The sequence below is a fragment of the Bombina bombina genome, chromosome 3, assembly GCF_027579735.1.
Source record: "Bombina bombina isolate aBomBom1 chromosome 3, aBomBom1.pri, whole genome shotgun sequence".
NCBI lineage: Eukaryota > Metazoa > Chordata > Amphibia > Anura > Bombinatoridae > Bombina > Bombina bombina.
The window spans coordinates 223,412,931-223,428,709 of NC_069501.1; the positions used below are offsets into that span (position 1 = coordinate 223,412,931).

Here is a 15,779-nt window from a genome sequence, read left to right on the forward strand (position 1 = left end):
TACTTTGGAAAGGTTGCTTTAATTGCATTTTCATACTGGGACATTTTAACAACTATGTCTTTACAAGTCTGCTCATATGGATTAATATTCAGGTTATAATTATACCCTATACATGCCATATAGAATTGCATTCTTATTTAAAGGTAATGCATGATATATAAAATAAGGCTTTGGGGTACCCCAGTATTTGCACTGTCTTTGTTCCTTATATTTTACAATAATCCGATTGTCAGATGTATCTATTTGATGCTATATATAAAAAAGGAAATTGTTTGATCGCTGACTTGGTGTGTCTCTTTATTATGACACAGTATGTGGAGTAATTAGCTGGAAATAAGTTTTTGCTGGCTATAATCTACTGGCTACTCTTAAATTGTACACACACACACACATATATATATATATATATATGTATATATATGTGTGTATATATATATATATATATATATATATATATGTGTGTGTATATATATATATGTATATATATGTGTGTGTATATATGTATATATATATATATATATATATATATATATGTGTATGTGTGTGTATATATATATATATATATATATATATATACACACACACACACACACACACACACACACACACACACACACACACACACACACACCTCGTTTTACAACGGTTCAATTTACACCGTTTCAGAATAACAACCTTTTTTTCCAGTCATGTGACTGCTATTGAGAAGCAGTGCATTTATTAAAATTGCCAGTAGGTGGAGCTGTCCACTTGTGTTGCAGCAAAGCCAAGCAAGCTGAAATTAATCAGTTTAACCAGACCTGAGCTGTCGAGCAGATTTCAAAGGAACAAGATCTTCCTGTCTATAAATCAGTCCAGATTGTAATGCATAGAAATAACTGTTTGCAGAAAAATGCACGTGAAGTCTGTGTTGTATGATTATTTTATTAGGTTTATAATTATGTTTAGCAAATGTTTTTGTTCATTTAACTTAGTTTAATTATATATTCTGTGTTGTGTGAGTATTTTATTAGGTTTATAATGCTGTTTAGCATTTACAGTCTTCATTTGAAAGCTTTAAAAATAATGTATTAGGTGTTACTTATGACAATTTTGAGAGGGGCCTGGAACCTATCTCCCTCACTTCCCATTGACTTACATTATAAACTGGGTTTCAATTTACAACGGTTTCAATTTACAACCATTCCTTCTGGAACCTAACCCCGGCGTAAACTGAGGGCTACCTGTATATGTGTGTGTGTGTGTGTATATATATATATATATATATATATATATATATATATATATATATATATATATATATATATATATATATATATATATATATATATATATTCAAATGGTAAATCCAAGCGGTTTCTCAAAATGCTAGGATTGACTTTTACTTTAATCATGAAAGAAAAATGTTGGGTTTCATATCCCTTTAATGGCAAAGTTCAGTTTCAAAATAGTTGTAAAATATACTGAAACAAAGTAACATGCAAGTTTGCTACTAGATCGTATGTAGGTTTCTGTACTGTTTTCTAAACTCCTTCCTTGCCAATAGAAACATTGTTTAGAGGATTTCTGATATATTTCATATAATACAGGCTGCAGATGAGAAAGTGGAATGATGGGAAAAAAAGAAAGCGAAATAAAGTTGATCTTCTAAACCTGACTTTTCAGCCCAATCACAGCACAAGGGCTGCCAAACTGATGGAAACTGCTCCTTCCTGTTAGCTGTTTCCTTCCTTTTTTGTGCCCTGTTGAAATTTTGATTCTGACTTTGTTTTGCAGTATCTGAGTGGCAAAAAAAATTCTCTTTATTTGTATGATGAGCCTCTGGAGTAAGGTAGGATGAGGAGACGTGGCAACTGCAGGGCACAGCTTGTCTGCATCCCCCTAGCATTCCTGGTCTATATTTAGGTAGCCTGTATCACTGCAGCTGTCTAGCTGCAGCGTTGGGAAAGTGACTCGTGGGCCACCTCTCACATTTCATTGTGCCTCTCTGAGTTGGTCAGAAAGCTTTTCCTTCTCTGCTTCTCTAAGGTTCCTTTAAGGGCTGCGGTAAGGTGTAATTTTTTTTTCTTTTTCTGATGGGAGAACTTTTTAAAAACCATTTTAAATTTAGTTTTTTACTCCTCTGTTTTTGATGATTACATAGTATTTTGTTATCGCTTTAGAAGATTAAACTACAATTTAAACTTTGTTTTGTGCTTTAGTATTCAGGCTTCGGTCACTAATCAGGCCCAGTTTGCATATGTGGGTTATTCTTAGCTCTAAACACAATGCAGCCCGTGTGCTGCTGATTGCTTCTTTATTTCTTCAGAATGAGAATTTAAGTCTGTAAATATTATGTTTTTTTTAGGCGGGGGCAAAAGGAAGCCAAGTGTGATAGCAATTTGCCCTAAAATGTTATTTAATTGGGTCCATGTTAAAGATTCATAAATACAAAGCAAATTGTTTATACATTTTCTTCTTACCCTGTATGTATCCAGGTTTTAATAATTGAATTGTATCTATAGAACGGATTGTTTGGTAATATTTTTATACAAATTAATTTAACACAAGGGATACAATTGGCAATAAACCTACAATTCCCCCCTCCTTTTTTTTTTTTTTTTTTTTTTTAAATGGCTTTTTATTTTTTAGAGTTATTTCATTGTTGGAGGGGCCGCTGCTGAAATAAAGGACTGTCTGCTTGGAGTAAAAGGGTAAATGAAACTACTACTTTGAAAAGCTTGATGTTTCATTTTAATAACTCATCTTAAGTTGCATTTTTCACTTTTTGGTGGTGTAAAACTGCAGCACTGTTCTAAAAAGGCCATTGACTATATTATTTATGGGCCATCGGTTTATTTCCTTTAATTTGTACACAGTTTTTTTTTTTTTGCTGTGTGTTAATTCTTTTTAATTGTCCATGAAATACGTTTACACTCCATAACTAAAACTCTGCTCTAAAGTGCAAGTTTAATCTATTCTATTTGTTTTTTTCTTTTTAGACTTTTTTTGTGTGTGTGTAATAAAATTGCATTCGGCATTACTAAGCTTATACGCTTGGTATCTGCTGAATATATCACCAGAGCTTGTGTTTTCTATACATAGAAACTGAGCTGTTATTTTAATGAAGTGTTGTGCTGAAGTGACACAGGAAGGGTTGGCTGTGTTTTGGTTTTGTTGGCCATTGATGGTGGTTTGGAGATCAGAGAGCATTTCATGTACTTGTGGTAACTACATTGGTATTCAGCAAGTTTCAAAATGGTTCTCACCCTTGCATTGTCTGCACTCAGTGAGGTTGTTGTATTATGGAGTCTTTCAAATATTGTCATGCAATGTTTTGCCTTTTTAAACTTTCCCATTTTCATAATGCACTAATTATAATCTAAAATCTAGTGTTGTCCCCAATGGATTACAAAACTATCAATCAACACACAGCAGGTGTATAGACGGAGCTAGATTTGTGCTACTTCTTTAAAGGAATAGGAAACCCAAAACATTTATTTTGTGACTCAGAGCATAACCTTTTTTTAAAAAGTTTCCATTTTACTTCTATTAAGCTTTGCTTCGTTCCCATGATATTCTGTGTTGAAGAGATACCTAGGTAGGCGTCTGGAGCACAAAATAGTAGGAAATAGTGCTACCAACTAGTGCTCTTGCAAAACTGCTGCCATGTAGTGCACCAGACTCGTGCACGCTCCTAGCTTACGTCCCTGCTTTTCAACAAAAGATACCAAAAAGAAAAATAGTTTTAATAGAAGTAAATTAGAAAGCGTTTTCAAAGAAATACTTTACCTGAATCATGAAAGGAACATTTGGGCTTTTTATGTCCTTTTAAGTAAGGATGGTCCTTCTTGATTTGTTGTTTGTTTACTTTTTTTGGCCTTTCCCAGAATCTGGAGATTTGGAATGTTATAGACGTCTCCTATTCTTCTATTAACTTGATGATTTCAGTAAAACTGGACTTAACACACAACCCTTTTTAATTTGTATTGAAATAGCTTAACTATAGGCAGCTCCCAAGTGTGCATTGTTTAACTGGCACAGACCAGTTGTGTACAAACCCAAAGATGATCACATTTGTTTTTTTAGAGCTGACAAAGTTTGAGATACCTGGTTTAATTGTCTGTTGAAATCACTGGTTTAGGGACTTAAAATATTTATTTAACATTTGAACCCAAAAAAAAAAAAATTGTAAATTTTTGTTTGAAAAGATTTTGTTAAATGTTTCCTTGTACATGTAGTTTTGTTATTTATATGTTTATGGACAAGAAATCCAGAAAGTGTAATATCGGACTCCATAAATTGGTCTGAGTGTATATCAAGGGCTAAGATAGATAGATAAGGGCTGTTATTTCACTAGGCTGTCCTAAGCTTGGCTTCAACCTTCCCTCTAGTGTCACAATCTGCTAATAATCATGAGCAGTGCACTTGGAATGAGCAGCAGAGGCTTTGCCTTAGTTGGTTAGCTGGGCACAAAATGCAAGTAATTGTGTGTATGTACTGTATGTGTGTGTATTTGTGTGTGTGTGTGTATATATATATATATAATGTGTGTGTCTGTGTGTATATGTATGTATATGTATATATATGTATATGTGTGTGTGTGTGTATGTATATATATATATATATATATATACACACACACACACACACACACACACACACACACACACACACACACACACACACACACACACGCGTGCACTCTCAGGAAAGAACAACTGGCTCAATACCATTGTTAGCCTGTTCTATGGCGATTTACCACCTGGGTGCAACTTCTTTTAGCCCAGTAATGCTTTTCACAGAGTAGAACTTTCCTGTAGTATATCAGTCTGATCCCGCCTATTACGGTTAGTCCAGCGCCAAAATACCAGGCAATTCTTCTCTGAACAAGGAACACAGCAACCCCAGATCGTTTCGGCCTTCATTGGGCCTCATCAGTAAGGTGTAGCCACATTCCTCTAAGCACACTGAGCAAGGAGTCCACGTCTGGTTATATATACACACACACACACACACACACACACAAACCCTGTAGGACATGCTTGTATTCTTTGGTTTGTTTGTATACTGTGATCCAATCATGATGGGAGATCCTTGGAACAGGTGTCTTTACAGCAGGGTGAGCAGATGAACATATGGTTGTGCCTACAGAATATCATAACAGCTTGACTCAGCACTGTGCTAGATGCTTGTTGAATCTGTTAAAGCAAAATATAAACCAGGACAGGAGGGTAACCATCAAGGTGCTCTGATTACAGCAGATTTGTGCAGCTTTTTTTACATTACTACATTGCAATAATGCTTCATAACGAGCATTTGCAGCTTATTAATTGTACTAATGTGGGCTGGCTTATAATTATAGGCTAGGGTTTTGCTGCTAGCTGTGCAAGGTTGTCTTACTTTACACAGATAAATACTTTGATACCATATTTTATACTCTTAAAGGTTTTTCTTTTAAAGAATGGGGGTCCCTGTTCTGAATAACACTTTTTTGTTTATATGGTGCTGTGTCCCCTGCCTACCAACAGGCTTGTCTACTAAAGTGTAATCTCTGCCTCCTAGCTGTTTTGTGTAGAAACACATATTTCCTGTTTCAACAAGTCCCTAGAAGTAACCCACAATAATACACCATCCATAATTTGGATACTATATAAAAAGTTAATACATTTAGAAATTAGTTTATTAAACTAGTTAAAGGCAGATTGTGTTGTTATTGGTTGTAATGCCTGAATAATTCATTTATCTTTCTTTAAAGTCAGACGTATACTAGGATAATTTAGCTTTTGTGTGTTTATCAGTTAAAGGGTCATAATAGTCAAATACATGCTCAAACCTGTTAAGCCGTGTTATTTTAGGACTAGTGACCCTACAGTACTGTGTTTAACCCCAGAAAAGGGGTTAAATACACAGTAGAAATACCACTTATAACCCGCAGAGCACTGCTGGTCCCAAGTGGAAACTGTAGCTAATCTAATCAGCAGCTCTAATTGGATTATCAGTGGTTTCAGCTCAGGACCAGCAGTGCTCTGTGGGTTCCATGCTGAACTTAAAGCATTACAGCTTTGGTAGTGTTAAAATTACATGTTTTAACGGATTAGAGTATGTATTTTTAACACTATAATGACCCTTTAATCCTGTTTACAACAGTTTGGAAGTGATTCATTGTTCATTGGATTCATTACAACTCTGCTTATTTTTTAGTACAACCCAAAAGCACAGGAGAATATAAGTATAGGAGAAAATGCTAAAGTTTTTATTAAACATATATAATTACTATATAACAATGTTTGTCAATGCATTATTTAAGCAACACTTGGGTACGCATTGTATTGTAATGCTATTACTGAAATCCCACATCTAGACTATAAATAAGTCCTTGCATTTTTGTTGTTGTTTTAAAACAAATGATTCCAAGTCATTTGGAATCCTGTAAAATGGCAGATGTTCTACAACAGGGAAGTTTGATTATTTAGCGTATAAGCAGGTCCATTCATTGTAATCATCTAACTTCCCACAAACTAATTCCTAGTAAGCAAAGTGTCCTGGACCTTCAAATACACACACACAAGATGCAGTGCATATGAATCTTGATTTAAAGGGACAGGAATGAACATGATGTAGAAAGCGTTCATCACCTTTATACCGTGACAACATTGTCTGTGTCTCACTGGTAGGGGTGGGCGAATGTTTAGCAACATTCAAATATTGAAATGAATTTTAAAACATCTGTTCCTTCATTTGAATTTGGAATGTTTGCATAACATTTGTTTTATGTAATAGTATTTCTAATACTTTCTTTAAATGTAATATTCGATTAGAATTAGATCTATATATTTGTAATAGTATTTCTCTTTAAATGTAATATTCAAATTATGCAATATTCGAATTGATATATTTGTATCTATTATGTATCAATTTATTAAATTTCCTAGTTGAGAATTGTACACCTCATTTTTTTCCAGTCTCACAAATCTGTGTGACAGTCGGTGGAGCTCATTCTCATAATCTCGATCATTTTCATTATTTTGTGAATGGGTACAACTGGTAGAGAATCTCTCAGTCATCTGTCTCACCACACAAAATAACAGACTAGGTTTGTACATTTCTGTTAGTTCTTGGAGAGAAGTTAGAATTTCCAGACTTGTTAGGTTTGATTTGCAACCTGTTACTCTTGTCTATCAGAATCAAACCGTAATAACAAGATTCTTTAGCATATTTAGATAACTTTATGTAACAGCTAAATATCTTTAAACAGTTTTCCTGGCACAGTAAAATCTTAACGCTCATATGCATCTGTGTGTCTGTCAGTTAAATTTAAACCTGCTTTTGCTTCTTTTCCCATTTTTTCTTTATCCTTACTCATACTTTTTTGTTTTACCTTACAGTGTCCTCTCTGTATTTCAAGAGCCATTACTGCATGGCAATAATAAAGGGTATTCGCTGGTACCACGAAAAACCCTTATCTGTAGGAAGCTGCAGCCTCCTAATTTGACTCCTGTCCAACCCTCCTTTTCCTTCAGCCAACCAGTGTAGGATTCATCAGCTCATGACTGTCTTGCCATGGCATTCTCATCACGCTTTGCATTCTGGGAGCAAAAGGGAAGTCTTGTCTTTTTGTAGCACCCAACCTGTTTTTTATGCATGTGCTTGTGTTACACTTGTGTGTGTAAAACTCTGAGCTTATGTGGTTTATTTTAATGCACTGTAGTTGGAAATCTTAATAATTATGCCCAAAAGTCTACTTTACCGGGGTTATAAGAAACCTAATGAATAGAAATCTTGTTAACCGCTCTCTGCAACGCTGGCCAGTCTGTTTTACTAGTTGGAAGATCACACCATGCTGATGAATATTATGTTTATGGCCTGTACTATATATGTGATGCATTTCAGTCCAAACTACACATTTGAAAAATGACGTTAATCAGTTGGCTGATGGAATAGTTGCCAGACTTAAAAACCATAAAATATTTTGTGCCAGCAATCTAATTATTGTAAACTTTTTGCTTGATTTATATTTGTATAAAAAGCTCATATTTGCTTGTTTAGTGTTGCATTAATGCTTGTGTGTTTTAAAGGCGCATGTTATTTAATACACATATATTGTACTTGCCACATACACTAGTTAATGCACAGAATTAGAGATATAGGTATAAGTTCATCCTCCTGAAATGGTGCTAGAGTATCTCCCATAATATGGTTATTTTGGGTGTTAATCCAGTATCATTCTTCTCATGGAATCCTATCTGCCAGCTCAGCCATATTCATTCTCGCATTTTATTGGCTGTGCTGAGGGCTTTTTATGATGTTGTTATTCTTTACAAACTTTCCAGGGATAGGTTAATTTAACTTTATCCGGTCCCTTTATCTAAAAAGTGATATTCTCCTACCTCTATTTAATTAAAACTTTAGGTTAAGGACGAAGACAAACCATTGTCTAAGAAAAAAAATGGAGCAGTTAACCAGAATGGAGCTGTAAGTTTATTATTTTGTTGTTGGTTTTTGGGGATCTTGAATAATATTTGAATAAGATGTTTCTGGAATACACTAAAGGCTTTTCTGGAGTATGGAGTGGTTGGGAGATTGGAACATTTCTCTGGGTTTTCAAGAAACTAAAATAAGTATTCTTCAGGGTGTAGTTACTGTGCTTTTTTCATCTGTTGGTTATGATGATTTTAAATAAAACCACAGATGTCAGTTGAAGCATATTTAGTTCTGTATTAAAGGGACATTATACACTTGTTTTTTCTTTGCATAAATGTTTTGTATATGATCTATTTAAAAAGCCCATAAAGTTTTTTTTTGTTGTTTTTTTTAAATTAAATGTTTTGCTTATTTTTAAATAACATTGCTCTGATTTTCAGACTCCTAACCAAGCCCCAGAGTTTTATGAGAATACCGTCCGATATCTACTCCAGCTTGCTTCTGTTTGTGTAAAAGGTCTTTTCATATACAAAAGAAGGGGGGGGGGGTCTTATTTCCCACTTGCAGTGGGCTTTCCAGCTACCTTTTCAACAGAGCTAAACTAACAGCTTCTAAGTAAGTTTTTTTTTAAATAGTTTTATACTGGATTTTTATATCGGTATCTGTGCATCTTATTCTTTATAGTAGTGTCCATTACATGCAGTTATATGAAAATGAGTGTATACTGTCCCTTTAACACATTCAGATGTTTAGATTGATGGTGAGTTTGGACACTTGTACCAGCTGTGGGATGTTTAGTAAATTTGTTCTTTATTCAAAAGGTCACTCATGATCATTCAGTTGCTGATATTTATTTCTTCCAAGATCTGTCTGCAAAAGACCTTAATGGAAAAGCCCTTCCTTAGAAGTTGCAGTTTGCTGCATTCAGTAAATTTGAGTGCTTCTTTCTTCATGCTTTTTTAAACGGATGTTCTAATACAAAACTAAATGCCCAAATTAATTAAAAGATTTAATGTGTGTATTGAACACTGCCAGTGATAGGCAGATCATGTGACCACAACTCCTTATTAACTCTTTTTTTCCTGCTTGGGACCAACAATGCTTTTGGCTTCTGAGTGGTATATAACCTGTGTGTTTAACCCTGTTTGTAAAGTATAATAAACACATTTACCTAGGGTCAGCAGTGCAAAAATTAGATGCTTTGCCTTTAACTATATCCTTTTAAAGGGACATGAAAGTCAGTTTTTTTCTTTCATGATTCGATAGAGCATACAATTTTAAAAACCTTTCCAATTTACTTATATTAAGTTTGCTTAAAGGATTACTTTCTGTTATAATTGTTAAGCTAAACAACTAACATATTAAAGTTAATAAACATTAATTAAAACCTACTGACCTATATTTTCTCCAAAACGAAGTTTCATAACGTTTTAAAATTTATATCTTTTATTCGCCGATGATGTCACGTTATCCTGCCCACTATTTTCAGCACTGCATGTTCAAAATACTTAAACCAATAACTTTGTGTTTAAAGCGCCATTTTGAAACCTAGGTATTGTAAACGGATTGGTACAGAGCAAAGGATACCCACGGAGTGGGTTTGGAAAACAATTAAATTTGCAGACAAGATTTCTGATATACGGTAGAGATATGTTAATGAAATGCTATTGATAAAAAGCGTATTTGGGGTAGTTAGTTAGTAACAGGCATAGAAAATATTTACTTACAGTGGCCCTTTAATTCTCTTTGTATCCTTTTCTTCTATAAGGTACGACGAGTCCACGGATTCATCCTTTACTTGTGCAATATTATCCTCCTGCTAACAGGAAGTGGCAAAGAGCACCACAGCAGAGCTGTCTATATAGCTCCTCCCTTAGCTCCACCCCCAGTCATTCTCTTTGCCTACTCTAAGTACTAGGATTATGCTATCTAATTATCCCCAAGTGTCACAACCATTAACGCCCGCACAAGCGACGCCAAGTACTTCTAGTGCGTCTAATTCTTTCACCCTGCAAGATATGGCCGCAGTTATGAATACTACCCTCACAGAGGTTTTATCTAAGCTGCCTGGGTTGCAGGGGAAGCGCAGTAGGTCTGGTGTGAAAACAAATGCTGAGCCCTCTGACGCTTTATTAGCCATATCCGATGTACCCTCACAATGTTCTGAGTTGGGGGTGAGGGATTTGTTGTCTGAGGGAGAGATTTCTGATTCAGGAAAGATGTTCCCTCAGACAGACTCAGATATGACGGCTTTTAAATTTAAACTAGAACACCCCCGCTTGTTGCTCAGGGAGGTTTTAGCGAATCTGGATGATTGTGACCCTATTGTAGTTCCAGAGAAATTGTGTAAAATGGACAGATTTCTAGAGGTTCCTGTCTAAACTGATGTTTTTCCGGTCCCTAAGAGGATTTCGGACATTGTTACTAAGGAGTGGGATAGACCAGGTATTCCGTTCGCTCCCCCTCCTACTTTTAAGAAAATGTTTCCCATATCAGACACCATGCGGGACTCGTGGCAGATGATCCCTAAGGTGGAGGGAGCTATTTCTACCCTGGCTAAGCGTACAACTATACCTATTGAGGACAGTTGTGCTTTCAAAGATCCTATGGATAAAAAATTAGAGGGTCTCCTAAAGAAAATATTTGTTCATCAGGGTTTTCTTCTCCAACCTATAGCGTGCATTGTTCTTGTAACTACTGCAGCTGCTATTTGGTTCGAGGCTCTGGAGGAGGCTCTTCAGGTTGAGACCCCATTAGATAATATTCTGGATAGAATTAGGGCTCTCAAGCTAGCTAATTATTTCATTACAGATGCCGCTTTTCAACTGGCTAAATTAGCGGCAAAGAATTCAGGTTTTGCCATTTTAGCGTGTAGAGCGTTATGGCTTAAGTCCTGGTCTGCTGATGTGTCGTCAAAATTTAAGCTTTTAGCCATCCCTTTCAAAGGTAAGACCCTATTCGGGCCTGGACTGAAATAGATCATTTCAGACATCACTGGAGGGAAAGGCCATGCCCTTCCTCATGATAAGACGAATAAGATGAGGACCAAACAAAATAATTTTCATTCCTTTTGAAACTTCAAAGGTGGTCCCTCTACCTCTTCCCCTGCTGCAAAACAAGAGGGGAATTTTGCTCAATCCAAGTAAGTCTGGAGACCTAACCAGACTTGGAACAAAGGTAAACAGGCCAAGAAGCCCGCTGCTGCCACCAAGACAGCATGAAGGGTTAGCCCCCGATCCTGGACCGGATCTAGTAGGGGGCAGACTTTCTCTCTGCTCAGGCTTGGGCAAGAGACGTTCAGGACTCTGGGGCTTTAGAAATCGTAACCCAGGGGTATCTTCTAGATTTCAAAGATTCTCCTCCAAGGGGGAGATTCCATCTTTTTCAATTGTCTGCAAACCAGACAAAAAGAGGTGTTCTTACGCTGTGTAGAAGACCTATATACCATGGGAGTGATCCGCCCAGTTCCGAAAACAGAACAGGGGTAGGGGTTTTACTCCAATCTGTTTGTAGTTCCCAAAAAAGAGGGAACCTTCAGACCAATTTTAGATCTCAAAATCCTAAACAAATTCCTCAGAGTCCCATCTTTCAAGATGGAGACCATTCAGACTATTTTACCAATGATCCAGGAGGGTCAATATATGACCACCGTGGACTTATAGGATGCGTATCTACACATCTCTATCCACAAAGATCATCACCAGTTCCTCAGGTTCGCCTTTCTGGACAAGCATTAACAGTTTGTTGCTCTTCCCTTCGGGTTGGCCACAGCTCCCAGAATTTTCACAAAGGTTCTAGGGTCCCTTCTGGCGGTTCTAAGGCCGCGGGGCATAGCAGTGGCGCCTTATTTGGACGATATCTTAATTTCAGGCGTCTATTTACCAACTAGCCAAGTCTCACACGGACATCGCTTTGGCTTTTCCAAGATCTCACGAGTGGAAGGTGAACGTAAAAAAGGGTTCACTTATCCCTCTCACAAGAGTTCCATTCCTGGGAACTCTGATAGATTCTGTGGACATGAAAATTTTTCTGACGGAGGTCAGGAAATCAAAGATGTTAACCACCTGCCGAACTCTTCATTCCATTCCTCGGCCGTCAGTGGCTCAGTGCATGGAGGTAATCGGACTAATGGTAGCGGCAATGGACATAGTTCCGTTTGTTCGCTTGCATCTCAGACCACTGCAACTATGCATGCTTAAACAGTGGAACGGGGGATTATGCAGATTTATCTCCTCAGATAAATCTGGATCAAGAGACCAGAGACTCTTCTTTGGTGGTTGTCACAGGATCATCTGTCCCAGGGAATGTGTTTCCGCAGGCCAGCGTTGGTCATAGTGATGACTGGCGCCAGCCTATTGGGCTGGGGTGCAGTCTGGAATTCCCTGAAAGCACAGGGTTTGTGGACTCGGGAGGAGGCTGTCCTCCCGATAAATATTCTAGAACTGAGAGCGATATTCAACGCGCTTCAGGCGTGGCCTCAGCTGGCTTCGGCCAGATTCATAAGATTCCAGTCGGACAATATCACGACTGTAGCATATATCAATCATCAGGGGGGAACAAAGAGTTCTCTAGCAATGATAGAGGTTACCAAAATAATTCGATGGGCAGAGACTCACTCTTGCCATCTATCAGCAATCTATATCCCAGGAGTGGAGAACTGGGAAGCCGATTTTCTAAGTCGGCACTTTTCATCCGGGGGAGTGGGAACTCCATCTGGAGGTGTTTGCACAATTGATTCAGCAATGGGGCACACCAGAATTAGATCTGATGGTGTCTCGTCAGAACACCAAACTTCCTTGCTATGGGTCCAGGGCAAGGGATCCTCAGGCAGTACTGATAGATGCTCTAGCAGTACCCTGGTCGTTCAACCTGGCTTATGTGTTTCCACCATTCCCTCTCCTTCCTCGTTTGATTGCCAGAATCAAACAGGAGAGAGCTTCTGTGATTTTGATAGCACCTGCGTGGCCACGCAGGACTTGTTATGCAGACCTGGTGGACATGTCATCTCTTCCACCATGGACTCTGCCACTGAGATAGGACCTTCTGATTCAAGGTCCGTTCCAGCATCCAAATCTAGTTTCTCTGCGGCTGACTGCTTGGAGATTGAACGCTTGATTTTATCCAAGCGGGGTTTCTCTGAGTCGATCATAGATACCTTGATTCAGGCTCGAAAGCCTGTCACTAGGAAAATTTATCATAAAATATGGCGTAAATATCTTTATTGGTGCAAATCCAAAGGCTACTCATGGAGTAAGATCAAGATTCCTAGGATTTTGTCCTTTCTCCAAGAAGGATTGGAGAAAGGGCTATCGGCTAGTTCCTTAAAGGGACAGATTTCTGCCTTATCAATTTTACTGCACAAGCGTCAGGCTTGATTCTAACTAAAGCCTGACAGAACGACTGAACGTCTGGAACATCTGCCAGTGTTTAAACCTGTTGCTCCGGCATGGAGTTTGAATTTAGTTCTTAAAGTTCTTCAAGGGGTTCCGTTTGAACCTATGCATTCCATAGATATTAAGCTTCTATCTTGGAAAGTTCTGTTTTTAGTTGCTATCTCTTCGGCTCGAAGAGTTTCTGAACCATCTGCATTGCAATGTGACTTGCCTTATCTTGTTTTCCATGCTGATAAGGTGGTTTTTCGTACCAAACCTGGATTCCTTCCTAAGGTTGTTACTAATAGGAATATTAATCGGGAAAATGTTGTTCCTTCTGTGTCCTAATCCTTCCTCTAAGAAGGAGCATCTGTTGCACAACTTGGACGTGGTTCGTGCTTTGAAGTTTTACTTGCAAGCGACCAAAGATTTCCGTCGAAAACATCTTCTTTGTTTGTTGTCTATTCTGGAAGACGTAGAGGTCAAAAAGCTATGGCTACCTCTTTCTTTTTGGCTGAAAAGCATCATACGTTTGGCATACAAGACTGCTGGACAGCAGCCTCCTGAAAGAATTACAGCTCACTCTACTTGAGCGGTGGCTTCATCATGGGCTTTTAAAAATGATGCTTCTGTTGAACAGATTTGTAAGGCTGCGACTTGGTCTTCGCTTCATACCTTTTCCAAATTTTACAAATTTGATACTTTTGCTTCTTCTGAGGCTAATTTTGGGAGAAAAGATCTTCAGGCAGTGGTGCCTTCTGTTTAACCATCTGTCTTATCCCTCCCTTTCATCCATGTCCTGTAGCTTTGGTATTGTATCCCACAAGTAAAGGATGAATTCATGGACTCGTCGTACCTTATAGAAGAAAAGTATATTTATGCTTACCTGATTAATTTTTTCTATGGTACGACGAGTCCACGGCCCGCCCTGTCATTTTAAGACATATTATATTTTTTTATTTTAAACTTCAGTCACCTCTGCACCTTTTAGTTTCTCCTTTTTATTTCTGTACCTTTGGTCGAATGACTGGGGGTGGAGCTAAGGGAGGAGCTATATAGACAGCTCTGCTGTGGTGCTCTTTGCCACTTCCTGTTAGCAGGAGGATAATATCCCACAAGTAAAGGATGAATCCGTGGACTCGTACCATAGAAAAAATTAATTTATCAGGTAATCATAAATTTACTTTTTTTTGAAGGAGAAGCAAACTACTAATGGGATCTAGCTGACTATATTGAAGTGCTAATGACATGAGCCATGTATTTGCAACCACCAATCCGCAGCTAGCTCCCAGAAGGGCATAGCTGCTTCTGAGCTTACCCAGGTATGTTTATCAATAAAGGATACCAAGAGAACAAAGAAAATTTGACTATAGTAGTAAATTGGAAAATTGTTTAAAATTGCACGCTCGATATGAATCATGAAAGATAAAAATGGATTTCACATCCCTTTAATGCTTCTAAATACTTTAAATCACAATTTGTATTAAAGGTACATGTTAAAAATTGTTTGTTTGGTTTGGGCAAATTTAAGAAAATCCTACAAGTCATGTAGATTATTTCTGGTGTGTAAAATCACTTTTTGGGATTCATGAAGCAGGGGTATTCATCCTATCCTTTAGTTTAAAAGCTATTTAGTAGGTAATGTATTTTAGATGGCTGATGCATAGACTTGAGAGGAATACCATTAACTTCAGGAGCCATGAGCAAACTTTTAGCTGCCATAGCGCTTTGCCTCCTGGGATTTTTGCAGTTCTGCATTTTCTGGCTATTGAAGCCTTTGGGTCAGTAAGTATCTGTTATATTATGTCAGCACCTATTAGCATCACATCTGAGCGCACACTGCTGCAGATCAGCACGGATACATTTATCCAGCTCTTTTATTCATAGAAATCCAGGTGGTGAGCTTTATAGCAATACTCTAAGACCAGCTTAACTTCTGCACGGGCTGCACTTGCTTTGTTTTACATTAGGAGAGTCTGGAAGCGTAAAAAGGTAAGCGGTTCA

The 15,779-nt window shown here is 37.6% G+C and overlaps 1 protein-coding gene across 9 annotated transcripts in view; it reads left to right on the forward strand.

Annotated features, from left to right (window-relative positions):
• Window positions 1-1,932: 1,932 nt before the first annotated feature.
• The window catches only part of MYO18A (myosin XVIIIA), a 527,256-nt gene continuing 513,409 nt past the window's right edge, over window positions 1,933-15,779 (forward strand). For 6 of the 9 annotated variants that reach the window (XM_053706173.1, XM_053706175.1, XM_053706166.1 and 3 more), the window contains exons 1-3: window positions 1,933-2,046; window positions 7,368-7,579; window positions 8,390-8,454. In XM_053706173.1, coding sequence (XP_053562148.1) covers window positions 7,543-7,579; window positions 8,390-8,454 — 102 coding nt within the window. In that variant the 5' untranslated portion in view covers window positions 1,933-2,046; window positions 7,368-7,542. Of the gene's footprint in view, window positions 2,047-2,631; window positions 2,694-7,367; window positions 7,580-8,389; window positions 8,455-15,779 lie in introns of all 9 variants that reach the window. The other 3 variants (XM_053706167.1, XM_053706172.1, XM_053706171.1) reach the window with 3 other exon arrangements.